We start from the raw sequence: 19436 nt of genomic DNA, 5'->3' as shown, positions 1-19436 counted from the left end.
TACATTAACAAATAAAATCTTCACATATTTTGCCTCAGTGGTGTCATGTACTTGATAGACAAAAAAGAAGCAAAAGTAATTATTTTAGACAGATCGCCTTCCAAAACATTCTCAGCTTGCTTGTAGGTGAAATATTAATGTCAAAAAGCAAACAAATGATTTTTTCTCGTGCTTGATATTTATTATGTCTTATATGATTTTTTAAAATCACGTCTTCTGAGTATTTAGCCAATGTACAAATCACTAAAGAATACCAGCAGTACCTATGGCAGTCTCTTAAAAAGGAGACTGTGCCCCAAGGCAAATTCTAGAGAAAACAAATTCAGTGTTGGATAAAACAGGTATATTGCATTTTATAACTACTTTGGAGAAGAAAGTAAGCTGTCTTCCTTAACTAGTCATTACTATGAAAAGGTCAAGATAGTTTCCTGCTCTCTTAAATGGTATGATCCCCCAAACAGAATTCTGATCATCTTTCTCCTACCTGATATACCCAGTAATCAAATGCACTCTTTTAGCTCTTTATATAAATAGTAAATCAAAATGTTTGAGAAAAATGTATTCATTCTTTCATGCAACAAACAGTTAGTGAATCTACTATCTGTCAGGCATTGTGTCAGTGCTAGAGATACAGAAAGAAACAAAATAAACCAAATTCATCCCAGCAGGAGGGAGACACAATAACAAACAAATAAATGCTTTGGAGAAAAAGTGAACCATGAAAAGAGAATAGAGACTGTTAAACTCAAGGGAGGGGGAAGATTGTATGATTAAATAGGGTGACTGGCAAGGGCTTACTGAGAAGGTGATATGTTGAACAAAACTTGAAGTTGAGAGAGTGAGACAAGAAGGAAGGAGCCTTTCAAGCCACTGGAATAAGCTCAGGTGGTTAAAGAACAACAAAGAGGCCAGTGTGACCATAACAGAAGGGGCAAAAAGAGGATGAAGTTGGAGATGCAGTGAGGGCCAGATCTTGTAGAACCTTATAGAACATTGCAGCGATTAGACTTGCACTCTAAATGTAATGAGGAACTCGTTATCAAGGATTTTAAGTGGAGGGGTGACATAAACTGATCTGTTTTAACAGGATCACTTTTGCCAAGGACAGAAGAAGAAAGATGGGTTGAGAGGCTAACAACCTAAGAAAGAAATGACAGTAGCTTGGTCTAGGGTGGTATCAGTGGAGGTGGTGGGGAAGGACTGGATTCTGAACATGTTTTGAAATCAGAGCTGAGATCTGCTTATGGGCTGCATAAAAGAGATCAGTAATGAGTCAAAGGTTTTTGACCTGAACAACAAAAAGGATGGAGCTGCCCGTGACTAAGAGAGAGAAGACAGCTCTGAAAGTAGACTGGAGAGAACGATCAGGAGAATCAATATGGACTTACAGATTCAATGAAATAAGACCAAACTTTAAGTCAACAGGTTTATCGTTGCTAATACAAGACTATTACTCAGAAAGCCGTTGAGTCCCACTGTGCCCTTGTGGTACAGATGGCTCCAGGTAAAATGGATGGGCCTTAAATTCCAAGGCCAGTCTAATTTGGCCATAAGCATGTTACCAATACCAGATTATTATATGACTCAGCAAATGAATACTTTTTTATAGAAAGAAGATAGATTCTGATAGTCTTGCTTTTATAAGTTCTATTATGCAGCTCTTTTCAATCAATTTCAAATAGAAAGCTGATATTGCTACAATTTACTTGGATGACCAGAAGTGATGTCCAACAGGTATCTTGAATATTTAAGCACCCACAAAAGTTAAGTGCTCAAGTTAACTTCAAACTACTAAAATGATTTTCTCAGGTTCCACAAAGGAAAATATAATCTTCACTCTCTGAACACTAATCCAGACTTTGGATTGGGGCCTTAGTATTTTAGTTTCCTCTGATCCAGAGGAAGGTTTGAGATCAGTATATAGTGATTCTTGAAAACTGCTTCCTATCCATTATCCTAAGCATATTCCATCTACTACTGTTGGACAAGAGAACATTTGAACTATCTGCAATCATCTCCTGCATAATAGAGAGGGCAGGGGGAAAAAAAAAATCACCCATGGAAATATTAAGTTGATGGTGAAATTATCTGTATATAGGTGATTAAAATAAAAACCCTTCTTCCAAACTAAATATCCCTTATTTTATCCAGCTATCATGGTTTATTGCCACACCAAAGACATGAAAATATACTCCTTAACAGGACTGGGACACAAATTAATGCACAAATATTTCCTAGTCTAAGTTGTGCCTTATTGAGCCATGTTCCTTTTGCTCTTCAATCTTAATATTTAAACACTATAGTAATTAGTCAAAATCCCACTTTGAAACTCTTGTGTGTATGTGTATGTATGTGTGTGTAAATTCAATACTCTAAAGTTCAAAATAATGGCTATGGCTTTATTATTTAAAGGCTCTAACAATAGTTCTCAAATCTATCCAGATAAATATTTATAGAGCCTTTTAATCAATATTTCAGAAACAAGATAAAACAGACTTTACCCTTTTCAACCTACTAAGAATACGTATAGGTAAAGTACTAGTACTAACCAGAGTGACTTGCCTAGGATTTACTATTTCATGTTTAATCTGTATATCAAGAAAAGATAAAATAAAACAACCAATGTATATTTTGTCATCATTTCCTTATAATTTGTAGCTAAAAAGTTTTTAAATGTTTTTAATAAAGTACTTACTGTCCAACTTCATTCAGGGTAGGTGCAGGACAAAGCATAGAATTACTTTCCACACTCACTGGCATTACACCTATAAAATAAGATGTCATTTAATCAATAAAGGGTTTTATGTATCTCACACAGTTTCATTAAAAATATGAAGAGACGCAGCAATCAGAGTTCAAGTGTGGGACATTAGATATATTAGCATGAAAAAAACAAAAAGATACTCATCTAAAGAAAGAGAAGGAACACAGAATGAAAAACAGGAAGAGATTATATGCCTCATTGATATATAGTACTGGTAAATCATAAATTACGATTTTTTGATATAGATTAAGTTCACATACAGCCTGTAGATACTATAAAATTATTACCTTTTCTCCCTCAATTTTGCCAATATATTAGATTTTCAAGGAAAAATTATATATATTTTAAAAGCAGAATTTAAAAATGATAGAGAAGACAAATGTCCAAAGGATAATACATTTCTTTCAAGAGTTTAATAAAATAATTGGGTTTATAATATATAAACACATTTTATAGAATGCTTAAATTGCCTTGCAATTTTAATAGCATATGAGAAAAATGATCTAGACTATAAATACTCAGAAAAGTTACATAATTAGATGGATAATGTTAGAATACAAATGATGAAAATACAATCTGACTCAATTTATTTGAGATTTACTTTAATAAATTCAATCCTATGTAGCTAAGTGTAAAATATGTTTATATTATAATCAACTCAAATATGTAATCAAAAGGAGTAAGGTAAAGCTAATGCTTAGATACAGATGACTACTGAATAAAAATGGTAAAATTATTTTGTCCTCTTCAGTTGTAGAACCTACTAGGAAGAAAGTTTTTTACAAATATTATTGTCTTTCCTGACCAAAATGATGATCTTAATAAGAAAGAGAGGAATTACTGATGGCATTTACCATGCTGAGATCCTCACCACTTTAATTCAACAAACGTGTGGAGCAGTGACTGTGTATGTAGCCAAAGCTGTGCTAACTGGAGGGTTTAGAACCATCAGATAAACAACAAAATTGTAGATGAACCTCTCAAAAAATAATTCCACCAGAGTTCACAGAGTTGCAGCATCTGCCTTACAGTATAAAATTTTAGAAGACAATATAATCATCAATGAGGAGAAAATGTCTTAATAGAGACCCAAAACGCTCAGCATACTAAGATCTATTTAAAGAGCAGAAGTTTTTCTCAAAATGAAGATAAAAATGTTACACCCATCTTCTCCTATTTTGAAAGCCAAGTGAGGGAAAATAAAACCTAATTCCCTAAATATGATAATTATCAACAAACACTGTGGCAGGTGGGCATTGGAGATGTATCTATAAGGCAAAAAGCCCATCTTCAGGAAACTGGCTGACAAATTATTGGGAAATTAGATAAAGATAACAAGTGACAATAAAATAAGGCAATAAGTGGTAGAGTAGTCCAAGACAGTTAGATTTTCAGGCAAGAGTTACAAGAAACAAATCTGGAGAAAGAGGCAATTAAATCAGGTGGTGGATAGAGTCCGTACGGAGTGCAGTCAGGAAAACTGGGTTCAACTCTCAGCTCTGCCCATTATTACTGTGTCACCACAGGCAAGTTATTTGACTCTTTCAGCCACAAGGGCATCATTTGTATAATGAGGCTTCTTAGGATGGGGTCCAGCATTTATTAAGTTATGAACAAATGTTGCCATTATTAAATAACTATTAAGTAATTATTATTACTACTTGTATTATCATTGGACTTCCTTTCTTTCCCCTCTGATAAAAAAATATAGCACAGTTGGTTTCAGTTGGGGAAAAGAGGAAAACACTTGATGCTGATATACTATGGAGACATTAAAGCAATATTGAAATTATGGAGACCTACTCTTGGTGTATGTTTCATTAACAGTGTAAGTACAGAGAACACTGCCATTCCGACTGCCCAAGTTGAATCCTCTTCCATTCAAAACTATTTGAAATTCCTCTAGAAGTAAAAGGAAAAATAAAAAATTTAATCACTACTTTACAAAAACAACAACAAAAACCATTACTTGAAACAAAAGTATCAAGGTACAAAGAATGAATTTTTTAGTACTAATCAGCCAACTAATAACAACGAAGACATGGTCCTACTTGCTTTCTTAGACCCTCCAGGTACGTACAGTGAAGATACCCTTCGCTGCCACGTAGAGATGCGTTATTTTATTTTTTGAACAAAGTGTTTTCCAATAGTGACCAAGATTTTAGAATTGAAGCATAACAGTCATCCCAGACAAACACCATACAAACGTGCCCAAATTCTATCCTGAAGAAAATATCCACAGGAAAGAAAACTCTTTGTTTTCCTCTTGTCTTAGGAACTGAGGTATGAGAACGTAAAGAAGTTAATGCCTCATATTATCTGGTTCTTAGAACAGTCGTGTATTATATTTTCTTCAATCTATGACACCCCGTACATAGCTCTTCTTTAACAGCTTCTTCACATACTTAATTCTAGTTTTATTTTCTGTTGCATACAAACTTATAACTCATCAAGGGTCATGCATTTTGGACTAATAATAATCTATGGCCAATAGGTAAAAGAGGTTGATTGAACCCATATTCTGTGTAAGAGCAGCAGTCACTAAATGTTAGAGAGTGAAATAATATGCTAGAAGAAAATTTTAGTTGCCAATCAATGTTTTGATTGGCATCTAAATGTTTGCTGCTTAGTTGCAAGGTGGTATGTCAACTATTTTAATAGTGATCAACTTTCAATCCTCTTGGAGACCTCCTATCTGAAATAATCTAACACATATAGAGTAATTAACTGTGGAAGAAAATACTGCCATGCCACTCTCCATTCAGTGTATTATGAAAGGAATTTTCTTATAAGTTAAAATAAAGTGCAAGTGAAACTTAAAATGTGACTCAGAAAAAGAACATGAGCTTTAGGAGTGAGACAGACAAGAGTCTAACAGGACATTTACTAATAGCAAGTACTGAACATGTCTCTGTCTCAGTTTCCCCATCCGTGAACCCGGGATTATAAAACTGTCGAATACTGTTGTTATGAGGATTAGGTAAAATTCTAAATGCATAGAATGCCATCCTGCTCTGGAATGTTCAAATGCACTATTCCTCTTGGACTTCTCAGTAATCATTAATGGAGGAGTCCAAAAGATGTAGAACTTCATCCCATGTCCAGCATTTGGGAGGTTCTGCAGTAAATTGCACAGCACATTTCCTTCCCCACCAGACCCAATGTTTTTCCTTTGAAAGAAAAGTCAGGTTAAAATGGACTCCAGGTAAGACTTGAAGTAGAAATAGTATAGGCTAGAGGGAATCGCACTCTCTTTGGGTTGGATGGCTTGAAAGTGCTAAAACCCGAGTCTGTTCTTAGAACCAACTGATGAAGCCACCTGCTTCTTTCCTGCCATCCACCCATAAATCACTTCTTTATGGGCCCTGAGCTGGCATGTACTGTACTTTGGCCAGGTCATCAAGGCATGGAGCTCAATGTCTACAGATACCTGACTGTTTGTATAATCAGATAAAAGAGAAAATTTTCTATTTTACTTGTCATAGGAAAGGTCTCAAACATGAACTAAATATACAGAAGATTTTAAAAGCCTGTCACACAATATGTTCATTATTTAAAATAACACTCCAATCTTAAAATTTGAATTTAAAATAGAAATATTTCAAGGAATTATTTAAAAATTCTTACAGAGAAAGATGCCAAAAAATTAATTTTGCTATTCTCTTTCCAACATGAGTTTCAAATCGTATATTTTAACTAGGAAAAAAGTACAACTTCTTGCAAGGTATTTTTAAATTCTAACCACTTACCCCCCACACAGACGCTTGAGGGCCGTAATTCCAGGATTTCAGTGCACGACTGAGCTAGTATCTAAAAAGGAAAAAAAGAAGACCAAGGTATAGCACTAAATCATAACATGTAAAGTGAATTATAAGATTACTAATAATCTGTGGTCCTCCCTTTAACTTCAATAGATGGCAGAGAAAATTTTATTAACCATCTCATATACAGCTACCAAGCTCTTAGGAAATTTCTGTGTCGTCTTTCAGTATATATTCTAAGATTGTATTCTGTAGGAACCCTTATTTGATTAGAATAAATACAGATAAGCACAGATAAAGTGGGTTGTTGCCTCAGAGTCTGGGAAACTTAGACATGAAAAGATAACTAAAATTTCCTGATAGCCATAAAATCAATGCTGAATTTCCCGTCAGGCAAAAACAAGATAGCAAAATCAGACCTCCTATTTAATTATGCTAATTGAATGTTTTCTATTGAAAGGTTCAACATAATATCAATAAATAAACACTTCTTTATTTGACTCTGGCATTTCTATTCAATTTCTCTGCCTCAGTTCCCATAGACGCTAATCCTCCTTACATGCATCAAACATTACACTTGCAGAACACAGGCCCCTTGTATGAGCCAAATATTATTCTCAAAAAGACAGACTCTCTACTCCAGCATTCCCAGAGCACAGGAACAGAATGGCTCTTCTTAGCTTGTTCTGAGAAACAGAAACCACCATACAAGGCACAAGGCTACGAGCGAAAAACAACAATGATGAAATAAGCTGCTCCTAATGGACTCAACAATCCTGCCTTTATTTTTAGAACTGCTCTGCACTACATTAGCAAAGGCAGACAAGTTCCAGATGATATTTGAACGACATTTCTTTCTTGACAGACATTAAAGACAGATGATGTACAGTAGTTTCTAGCATCTCCTGCTCATAACTAAAACAGGAAGGAAGGACTGTAGCAGGATATAGAAATGCTTTCTGTGCTTTCTTTAATAACAGTGGAAATATAAATTGTCAGACTCTAAAATACAGCTGGGTCAAATCACGGAATTTTTGTTGCTGAATATGCCTCTCTGAAAGAGGGAACATTTGCACTTTTTAAGGTCATTTCCCAGTGAATCCACTTTTCACTTAGTGATTGAGGTTTTAGTAATTAGGAAACAAATAGAATAAAATATTATATCTGAGAAATTCCAAGTGAGGTTTATTTAAGCTCATAAATAACCAAAGAGATTCCAGAGTCACCCAAAGACTGTCAGGGCCCAAACACCTTGTGGTCTGCTATTTTATCTTTGACAATCAACACTCACTCCTTTGATGAGTGAGTACCTTTGTTCATTTAAGAATTGAGGACCATTGTCAAAGGTTAATGTGCCCTCTTGGAAGGGAAGTATCTCAAATCACTAACATCTTTAAATATTTTGACATAATTCAGATAACAAGACTCTGAAGGGAACAGAATACAAAAGTTTTGCCAAAGGAATATGAAGCTAAAAAGGTTTTGCCAAAGGAATATGAAGCTAATAATACCCTAACTAACAAAATTGGGGCATTATTGCTTTAGTTTTGACCAATTTGAAATAAAAGTGAGAACTGAGCCTCGAAAATGGACGGTCAAAAGAAAACATAAAGCCCCCAAATCTACTTTATCTGGTGACAATTCTTGAAAGAATTTATTTTAAAATAAATTCTGTTAAGGAAACTGACTGATCTTAGCTTACAATCTTTTTACTAGTTATTTTAGGCACACCTCTATCAGCATTACAGAAAAATGTTTTAAACATCAAGAAAATTATGAGAGAGGCTTAAAGATTGAGTCTATTGGAAATAGAAATCATTTTTTAAAAATTCCTTAGAATAAGGTAAATCAAGAAATTATAAAGAGATTTTCCAAAAGCTGTGTCAAAGACTATGCAACCCAGAATGACCTGTGTGAATTTCTGAAATTATGTTGGTTTTCTTTCTCCTAAAAATATTGGCCATAATTAAATCAGATCTCAAACTATTAAGACAAATGTTTGTGTTGACTTCCTCTTTTGATTTGATGTATTCCATCAAAACATTTCTAAAATGGTAGTTCTAATAGCAAGATCAAATGATCAATTCTAATGGAGCTCTCCTTAAGACTGGAGAATAAACACCTTCAAGGGCCATTGATGGTCTACTGTTCTGAAGTCAGACCCTGTTTATCCCCTGTAAAGTATTTTGATTTTCAAGAATAAGTTCAGGAAAACTTAGAAATTTATGTTCTATTCAAGTCTGAGATTAACAAAATTAAATTACGTTAAGCAGAGATTAAGAATAACTAAAGGTTGGTTACATCTTGCAGTAACTTGTATAATATACATTTATATATAAGAATACCCTTACATTAGTTTAATATTCATACTTAATTATTTTAACAAAATGAGTTCTATAGAAATGATATTATTGAATGAAAAAGTGATTCAGGTAACACATTCATTGAAAGACAAGCAGTTTAGACCATGAGTCATTAAATTGGCATCACCATCTGACAAAATCTAGATGAATCCCCCTCAGAACACTACCTACCTTTCTCTAAAGTTTATTTTGATTTTTTTATTTCTTAGGATCTTATTGAGTGTTGAATCACCTCCTCTATTAGAAGACAAACTCTGAGCAAAGAAATGGGATCATATTATACTGTGCTAGCCTTCCAGGACTAGCACATTGCTTTGTACACACAGTACAACAACAAAAAAAATGCTTAGAGAATAAAGATTGAATGCACGAATTAATGAGAATATTAAAAATGTCTATCTAGTAAGTAAATCAACAATCATAAAAAGACCAAGATAAAGCAAAATAAAGTTAATTTATGTGAAAAAGCATCTAGCCTTTCAAAAAATTTTAAAGGTTGGAAATCCAGAGACCCATAATTTGAAACTAAGTTCACCTAAACCATCTTCACATGATAAAATAGAGAGCAAGAAAATGTGGTGGGGAAAGAAAGGAGAAAAGAAAGTGTATGCATTTTAGAAAATAAAATTTGCTCTAAATTTGGTTTTTCTATCTAGAGTTTACCATGTTGCTATTTTAAGAAAAGAACAACTAGAAGTTGCTGTGATTTAACATTTGTATGCAAATAGTTTACATTAAATTTTTAAACAAGCACTTCCATAAATACAAAGCACTTCATAATCTAGTCTCACCAAGTAATTGCACAAGTTCAAATGCTCAAGACCTCAGAATGGACCTATTACATTAAAATTGTCATCACTAAATGACAACTGACAGATGGGACAACTATTTTGAACACTAGTTAATTTTTACCAACTTAAATACTGTTACTGATTGATTGAACATTGGATCAGGTGTCCTATCTATGATAATTGATGCATTATCTTTCATACTCTGCACTTTCATCACCTGTACAACAGAGGACCTTGTAAGGATGTTTCTTCAAATATATGTTGCCATCTGCCTTCATTAAGTCTCAACAGAAACAGAAAATAGTTTCCAATAAAGGTCGGCCTTAGTTGACATCAAGAGAGCTAATAGCACCATAGAATGAATTTAAAGACAAACCAAAAGCTATTAATAAAACCAGGGTTCTCTAAGTCATGGACACAGTAGATGCAAAATTGCATCATTTGAGACTTTGGAGTCCATTTATGTGTGTGTGTATATATATATATATATATATATATATATATAAATTGGCAAAGAACTTGATGATCACCATGAAAAAAGTATACTACTGAAGCATCTGTTCACTTAAAAAATAATATTAGTATTAAGGAATATTTATAAATGAAAAAAATATGTACATTATTATCTAATCCCTACTTTTAAATCCTCAAATGTTAATATGGATGACACAAGTCAAACTTTGTAAATTCAGTACAACTAGCAGCAGTCAAAAATTCAAAAGAATTTCTAACAATAATAATAATTACCATTTCTTGGGTGCTTATTATGTTCTAGGAACTGTGCTAAGCACTTTATATAAATTTCTTCAATTAATCCTTCCAAGTCTTAAGAATGCATACTATCTTTATCCCCATTTTACAGATGAGAAAATTGGAACTTAGAGAGATTTGTAAAAATTGTCCTAGAACAATTAGCTTTTTAAATAGCAGAGCCAGATCTCCCCAGGTCTGATTGAGTCCAAAGCCCATTCCTCTAATCAGTGCCCTCTGCCACCCTCCAGACTTGTGATAAATGGTCTACCCATTACAAAAGCTAATATCCAACAAACTAGTGAAATTTACCTGCTTGTTTTGCCTGGACACCTTTTATACTATCCAAAACAATCTAAAATCGGGCTTATTTCTTATCTTCAAAATTATGTCACTAAGCTTTCACTTTTATTTATGGGGTTTTTACAGGTTTGTTTTAAAGTTCCCAACACCACTGACTGTGAATAAATTCAAATTGTAGATCATCCTATGAGTCAGTAATATATGGGATAACCAAATGGTTAGGGGCCTCTCTCTTTTTATGTATTTATTTTTCTCTATTGTCTTACTTTATTACCGCTTTCTTTCTCAAATTTGGTTTTGCACAGATAAAACACTTGTACTTTTTACTTCTCAGCATCATCTAGAAGCTAAAAGACAAGCCAGGCTACCAGAACAACAAGCTACCAGAGGTCCTAATACTGGTATAAGAACACAACAAGCACTTGGAAACTAAAATCAAACTTAGAAAAACTAATTTGTTATTCGATCTTAGGACAGATTTTTTTTTCCGTAAAAGTAATGATGTCAATGGTATTTAGGTTTCATAGTTCTAAAACTCTAGAATTTGCCTGAGTCCTGGGAACAGAAAGGCACATTCAGAGCCAGAAGGCAGAAGTTTGGTGATTTTGTTTGGTTTGGTTTGGTTTTTCTTTATTTTTTCTTGACGTGGAGAGGCAAATTTTTGATACAGACTAAATGAGTCTGTGTCCCTCCCCTCTCATTGTCTCATCTGGGTTGCTAGACACACAGAGACACTCTTTTTCTAAACACAATTACGATCCACGTTTGCCCTATCTCCCCAAATATTCCACTTCAACATAGCTGTTCTCATGTCATGAACGCATTCATACTGATATATGAATGTGAACATGTGAATGCATGACCGTTCAAACAACCTGGACAGGATTATAGCCTCAGGAGGATATTTTGTTAAACCATGAAAATCCCTATACATGGAAATGCAGGCAACATAAACATTAGTAAAGCAAGAAACGCAAGCAGCATGAGGGAAAACATTTTCTAAAATGGGATGCCAACATTGGAAAACAAGGTCTGCCTACATGTCTGTCCCTCTGTTACTCTTTTTCTTAGTCTCTTTCCCTCCAGAATCTGTGAACCACAGGGTCTTTAAACCTACAGTTACACCCACAGGGCACAGGTTGGGTAGGAGATAAAAGTGTGAACTTCCAGGAGGGAGAGGTCTAGGCAGAGCAGCTGATGGTATACACGAGACCATCTGCAAGACCTGGGTCCATAAACCAATACAAATCTATAATAGAAAAGAGGCTGAAATATATAGAATTCTAAATTCTGTTACTTTGTGTAAAGCGTCTACATTCCAGCTTGTTGTCCCAAACTGTGAATTAAATGACTAAAGATGGTTTTATATATTTAATCCCTGTAACCGTCACTGTTGTTTCTCATTATCAAAACTTTCTGTCCTATTTAAAATGTATTTGTCTTGAATACATGTCATAAGAAAGTGAAAATCCAAGTATTTCCCCTCTTCTGAGTTGTTTGGGATAAAACTGCAGGCGGAACAATAGCATTCATCCTTACAAATTATAGCTGTTTATTTTCTGTTGTTTCTAACTCGTATACAATTTCGATACATTCTTTGTACAATTTAGATCATCAGAATACTCTCAATAGTTTGGTGAACTCTGTAAACATGAATTTCACGGAATTTCTCTATTTGTCAAGGGAGTGGGGTAGGATAAGATAAGGTTGGTAATGGCCCCCTCTGGGTTAGTTTTGGTTAGTGGAAAGACCAGATGCAGCCTTAGGAGTCAGCTCTGCCCGCTGGCCTCTCTGAGATACAGATGTTTGGCAGGAGATGAAAGTAGATTCCATTGTGCTGTCCCTTCCCAGAAGTTCGACTTGAATGGAGTATCAGAATGGTGTTTCACCCTGGATATTCCAGGCATATTCCAAAGTAATTTGGATCGAGTCTGCGTCTAGTGCATGTGGTCAGGCTGCAGGATTTCACTAAAGGCCCAATTTGCATACAGAGCAACAAGGGGCAGATATGCACTTTGGAGCCAGAACTGGCAAGATTTGTGGCCGGGTGAGAACCGCTGCTAAGTCAGAGACACAACTCTTCCAAGAATCCCAGTGGCCACGAAGCAATTTCTTATCCCGCTTGCCTATAGGGTTAGGATCAGATCTTTATAAGGACTGAATAATAACCAGGTGAAGTGACAGTGTTAATCATGGAAACATCTACAGCAGAAACAACCAGATAGCATCAGACTTGATTTCTTCCTTCTTAGATATTTTAAGATACATATGAAACCATATTTTGATTGAGATCTTGTAAGTTCCTGAACATGTTTACATAATGGACATGTTATAATGACAAATATAGAAGATGTAGGAAGTAGTAAAAGCCACATCATGGCCTTAAAAATTGCATACAATGAATATAGCTGTGGCCTTTTTCTTCTGGCATTGAAGATAAAATGGGATTAATTAGTAAAGAATTATAGTTGGGCTATATCCAAGATAAAATTTAGCATGGAATTAGTTAAGATTGGGGGGGAATGAAGTAAAATATTACTTAGGACCTACAGTGTCTTGGAAGTTCATGTTGAATTTGGGAGCAATATCTAGGTCTTATGATTTGAAGATCAAGCATCCAGTGTAAATAAAACAAACAAACAAAAACCCACTTCCTACAACTAGTATAAACCAAGACAGATTTTAAAAATCTATATTTTTTCCAGTTTCTAAATGGTGATGGTAAGGCTACTGTATTTGGAAAATAGAGCCCATTCCAGAAGAAACTATGTAAAAACTTTTATAATGAATAATAATACTTCATATTTAAAACCAATCTAACATAAAAGGTATATAACACAATGTTATAAACAGCAGCTTCTCAATTAATATTTATTGAATTAATTGAAGAGTAAATGTAAAACTTTCTAATAAAAAGCACAAGCATTTTGGCTATAAGACAAATAAATGGGGTATGTAACAATAAACAGTTAAGTATATTTAAAATTACAGAGCTTAATGAGGGGCTACTTGAGTCAATCAAATCACATCTTTGGTCACACACAATGAAAGGAAAAGTTATTTGTATAGTTCAAATTTTGGTAATCAATGGCACTCATAAGGCATTGAGCCAAATGCAAAAATAACATTTTTTTAACAAAGAGAAAAAGAAACAATAAAAACAACATGAAAAGGAACAAATTTAAGATATGCATCTTCTTTTAAAAAGAGGGCTGATTCTGGATAGTATATGTGAAAGAGCAAAAGGATATTAAGTCCCATTGAATGAATGTGACTTTCTTTTTTAAGGTCAATTCTAAATAAAAAGATTTTTCCAAAAAAAACAGATTATTTCTTCACACTTAAATTCAATATGCTACCCAAACATCTCCAACATTTTTAACCTTATTCAAAATTCAAAATATTCATTCTAGCAATAATTTTCTAACACTGACTTTGAGTATATAACACAATGTACAACAGAACGTTACAGATAATTTACAAATACCTTCAGTGTATCCTAACAAATAGAAACTGTTAATTTCCATGTCATACAGCATGTCAGAAAATATCAGTAAGAATAATAAGGTCTAAAAAAAAAAGCTACTTTTTTTCTGACTCACTGAGAAACTTAAGCACTACAGGAGTTCATCCCAAATATGAAGCATTCCAAGTTTAAATCTCATAAGGAAAAATCACTGCACAGCATTAGTTCCCCAAGAAAGATCCCCCTAAAATGAAGCGTTAGTAGTTAGCCACACATGTGCATAAAATAAGCAGCTAAAACAACTGGAAAGATTGTTTCTCACAATCATTTCTTGTTTGCTTTTTTACCTTTCAACATTCAGATATGATTTTATTTTCTCTCTAGCTGTGAAACATTCCTACCAAATGTATTTTTCTGTAAGAGGTAATACGTCAATGAAAAACAATTGCAATTTGTAGTTACGTGTTTTGGTTGTGTTTGTTTTTTTTAAATGCTTGGAGCTTCAAAATGCCAGTTGCTCAATACAGCATGTTCTGCACTGACCCATTTCTAAATATGGATTTTCTCTCCCTTTGCAAGTATAAGCACAAGCGACAAATTCTAAACAAACTTTTACTCTAATAAATCTAGGGAAGAATGTAAGTTATAATCATTGCCTTTTACTCCTCTCTGCTCCAAACATAACAGATGAGTAGTTCTGATTATACTGTTGGTGAAATTATGCCCATATCACAAATTGTGAAACAAAATAGCGAAACAACATTTAAGTTCTTCTGCATGTTATAATTGCAGTTTTCATAACAAATCATATTAGCAGGTCTTCCTTTCTCACTATACCATAGAAATACACCCCAAAGTGCATTGTGATATGAAACAAAAGTTTATATGTCTCTGATTTTTTTATTTTCTTTTGTTCAGTACAAACTCAGTATAATCATTTAATGCTTTCCTAAAGGATAAATAGACTTTTCATAAAAAGTGCACTGAGGGCTTCCCAGGTGGCGCAGTGGTTAAGAGTCTGCCTGCCAATGCAGAGGACATGGGTTCGAGCCCTGGTCTGGGAAGATCCCACATGCCGCGGAGCGGCTAGGCCCGTGAGCCACAATTGCTGAGCCTGCGCATCTGGAGCCTGTGCTCTGCAGCCAGAGAGGCCGCGATGGTGAGAGGCCCGCGCACCGCGATGAAGAGTGGCCCCCACTTGCCGCAGCTAGAGAAAGCCCTCGCACAGAAACGAAGACCCAACACAGCCAAAAATAAATAAATAAATAAATAAATAAAAATTAAAAAAAAAAAAAAAAGTGCACTGAAATTATGGGGTAAAGTAATAATAAATGTACTATTTGTTCAGAATCTAAAGAAATTGAGTCTCAAAATGTTTTTCATTTTGATGCATATATTATTTCATATTAGACCTCTTTACCCACTCCCTTGTTTCATTAAATAAAACATGAAATAGACCTGACAAGCATGATAAGTCTATACTTGTTCTATGTGATTTTTCAGAAATCCAGAGTGGCAAATAAACTATTTCCCTATGCAACAAGAATAGAAAAGAAAAAAAAAAAAAAAAAGCTTTATCAGTTCTATTGACTTTACAAACACATATCCCTAAGAATTGTAAGCTCAGAAAAGTCAAGGGTACCATATCCATCTCTGTAACCCAACATCAGAAAAGTGTCTTGAACACAGTAAGTTTTCAAAAATATGCTTCCAAATAAATTAGGAATTATTATTTCAGGGGGGAAAATGAGATATAACTGAGAAGTTACGCATTTACGCATCATAATTTACGCTGATGGTACATTTAATCATAAATCTTAACCATTTTATCCCCCTTTTTAATGTCCTTCTACTCAACTGAATTTGCTTTCAAAAACAAGTGAGCCTCTAAAGGTCATCTTCTTTTGTAGCCCAACAGATTAATGTTAAGAAATAAACGTTTGGCACTTAATTTTGGCTATGTAACCTAATGCCACCACTTTAGTTTTCTCACAAAATATCACAAAAAACTAATTATTTTTCCAAAATGGATTTGATTTCCTTACACTACAATCCCAACCAAAGAAAGAAGGAAAGAATAATGTTATTATTAAGTAAAATTATCATGCAAATGCAAATAGACCATTGGACAAAGGATGTCAAGATTATAAAATTTCAGTAAATTAAATGACTATTTTAAAGCAAATTTTCTATTTGTATTTTTTAGTTAATTGGAATTTAGAAGGAATGGAGTGCCTTATTAGAATATGTCAAAAATATTTTAAATGTATTTGAATACAGTGGACTGTAATACTATTGATTTTTCTTCCCTCCCCAGAACATTTTTTCATCCTTACACATCTATGAAGTGTTCCCTTTCTATTGGAGAAACTGTTCTCTACTCTATGTGGTCCTGGTGAGGCTGTCAATCATTAGCCTTCTCCACCTTGCTCCCAATCTTTCATCACGGGGGTGAGCAGGTTACTCAGGCTGGTCCAAATATGTTTGTTGACTATGTAATTGTTACAGGAATAAGCACTTGACTCAACTGAGTCAATCAGAGTCCTTAACTGGGACAGACTATACTGATGCCCAGAGACAACAGCTCTCTCTTTCCAATGGGCTTGCTAATTGAGGCCCATGTAAGCTGAAACACTTGGCAATTACTTTCAACTGCCACTCATGGGAACAAGGAGAGAATGAGGCAAACAGAATCACAGGCAAAACTTCCAAAGAGAGAAGACCTTAAGAACATGGATTGGTTCCCTGGATCTAACTGTACCTGAGGCAATTTCCTCCTCTGGACCACCCAGTTAGTTAGATAAGCCAATACCTTTCTTTTTCTTTTTTTCCCTTAAGCTAGTATGAACTTGCTTTTTTGTCACTTGTAACCAAAAGTTTTAATACAGTGGAATATAAATAAGAGGATAAAGTCAAAGTAATATGGAATCAGAAGTCAATTCAAAATAAAGTATTTTCTGGCAGAAAAAAGGAGTTGATTTTTTGAATGCTTAAACACACCATAATTGTATTTTAAAAATTTAAAAATATTTTCAAGAAGCATGGATTTTATTTATTCATTCATTGATAAACATGAATTAGGCAATAACTACTAACCCAACACTGTATTAGGCAAAAAAAGGAGGAGGTGGGAAATACGGTCCCAACCTTCCTAACCATTAACGTGAAAGATGTTATAAGGAGACACCTTATCTATATTCAGTACTAAAGATCATTGGATAAATAGAAGCCCAGAAGAATCTGATGCACAGTGAGCCTCATGCTACAGCCAGTCCTTTTTAAATTTATTTATTTATTTATTTATGGCTGTGTTGGGTCTTCGTTTCTGTGCGAGGGCTTTCTCTAGTTGCGGCAAGCGGGGGCCACTCTTCATCGCGGTGCGCGGGCCTCTCACTATCGCGGCCTCTCTTGTTGCGGAGCGCAGGCTCCAGAGGCGCAGGCTCAGTAGTTGTGGCTCACAGGCCTAGTTGCTCCGCGGCAGGTGGGATCTTCCCAGACCAGGGCTCGGACCTGTGTCTCCTGCATTAGCAGGCAGATTCTCAACCACTGCGCCACCCGGGAAGCCCAGCGAGTCTTTTTTAAAAGGAGTCCTAGTAACTGATTTCCAATTTTGAGTAAGTTGTACCAGTTTGGCTTTTTTTTTTCCCGTGAATATATCTTTATATTTAGCTCAGACTTTAGGTTTTTCATTAAACCATAATTTTATAAATAGACATTTCCACAACTAAGCAGTCGACATTCATAGCAGAACCTGCTAAAAGCATTTAAGCTGAAGTCTTATCAGAATGTTTATTAGGTACCCTCTTCTATGAAAATGATTTTCCTGTAGAGAAAATGATTTTGCAACGTCTTCTCATTCCATTAAAACATAGTTTAGACACCTTTCTTAGATACTTTTTAAAAATAATAATAACAACAATAGGTATTACTGAGACAAACAACTTGGCTCCAAAGGTCAAATGAAGCTTATATTTCCAGCACTGTGAATGAAGTTACTTTTTGAAATGTAAATTTTACTTTTTTCAGTAAAAAAGTAAACAATCTATTACAGTTTTATTTAAATTTCCTACATGTGTGAGTGATCATTCCTTTCCTATTTAGGCTCCTTTACTTCCCCATTAGGTATTTAGGAAGTTTGCTGCCATCACCTAGGATGCAGTGTTCTTAATTCTTTTGGATCAGGGTTATCTATAAAAACAGCTTCACAACTGATTTAGCTCTTATGCTTAATATTTTTGAGGTGTGCTATCAAAAAAAATTTATGTAAGTAATTGGAAAGAGTAAAACATCTCACGGTCTTGCTTTTAGAAAAAAAGGAGGGGCTTTTCCACATCACTTTGATTTTTATTCTTTCCCTGTTATTCACTAATCGTGGTTTTGTTTTATTTTTAATGTTCTCTTACACAGCACTGCCTTATGAAACACTGCACTAGAAACCACATGGTACTCACAGGTTAGTCTGGCCTATCTTAGTTTGAATACAATTTTATTTTCAAATTAAAGTTCTACAATCACCTTTCCAAGAAACCAAAAATAATTGTTTAACAATTCTAAGATCTGTGGAAAACAGAATTATATCCTTGTGTTGGTGGGCAAGGGAGAGGAGAAAGAACAAGAGGAGGAAGAATGACTCAGTTCTGCAGTTTTCTGATTTGAACATTTCCCTGGATCTCCACTTCCCTCAGTGACATCCCCCCACCGGGATTTCTTCCCAGGCCCAATTCACCTTCTCTCCCTGCCCTCCTGCCCAATTCCACTTTGTCCTCTAACCCTCTGACCCCTCTGAGAAAACAGCATTCACTTTCAATGCTTCTAGATACTCATATTATCAGGGTTGGAAGGCCCAAGTTACACTTGACTGTCCTCTCTGTCCTTTTCATCCTATATCCAGTGAGCTCCCAGGTTCTATTAATTTTTTAAAGCTTCCCACATTTACCTTTTTATTTCCAGTTTTCACAGCCATCACAATTTTAACAACAACTAGTATTTGCCAGCTAATATTTGCCAGAGCCTTCAGAGCCTGGCTCAGACAGAGCAAACAGTTTCATACCTAGAGGTTCAGCCCCACCCTGTTCCTGACATAATTCTGACCCGGGCAGAGAATTTATTAATTGCTTCCCTTGCAGTCCTTGACCTAGTTTTATTGTGAAAGACCTAGAATCCCAGTGCCTGAAATTAGCCCTAAGGAACTATAGTCCATTGGGGCTGTGGTTTCCCCTTAACAAAGTAACATTTCTA

General features: G+C 34.8%; 1 protein-coding gene across 1 annotated transcript in view; it reads right to left on the bottom strand.

The window, feature by feature from the left end:
* Window positions 1-19436, bottom strand: part of ANTXR2 (ANTXR cell adhesion molecule 2) — a 161834-nt gene that overhangs the window by 120900 nt on the left and 21498 nt on the right. Inside the window, exons 8-10 of the mRNA XM_068542777.1 lie at window positions 6514-6574; window positions 4568-4666; window positions 2696-2765 (exon numbers count right to left, since the gene is read on the bottom strand). Coding sequence (XP_068398878.1) covers window positions 2696-2765; window positions 4568-4666; window positions 6514-6574 — 230 coding nt within the window. The remainder of the gene's footprint in view (window positions 1-2695; window positions 2766-4567; window positions 4667-6513; window positions 6575-19436) is intronic.

Source organism: Eschrichtius robustus, chromosome 4 (assembly GCF_028021215.1).
Source record: "Eschrichtius robustus isolate mEscRob2 chromosome 4, mEscRob2.pri, whole genome shotgun sequence".
NCBI classification, from domain to species: domain Eukaryota; kingdom Metazoa; phylum Chordata; class Mammalia; order Artiodactyla; family Eschrichtiidae; genus Eschrichtius; species Eschrichtius robustus.
The sequence above is the reverse complement of the archived record's forward strand: the minus strand, read 5'-3'. Positions and strand labels throughout refer to the sequence as shown.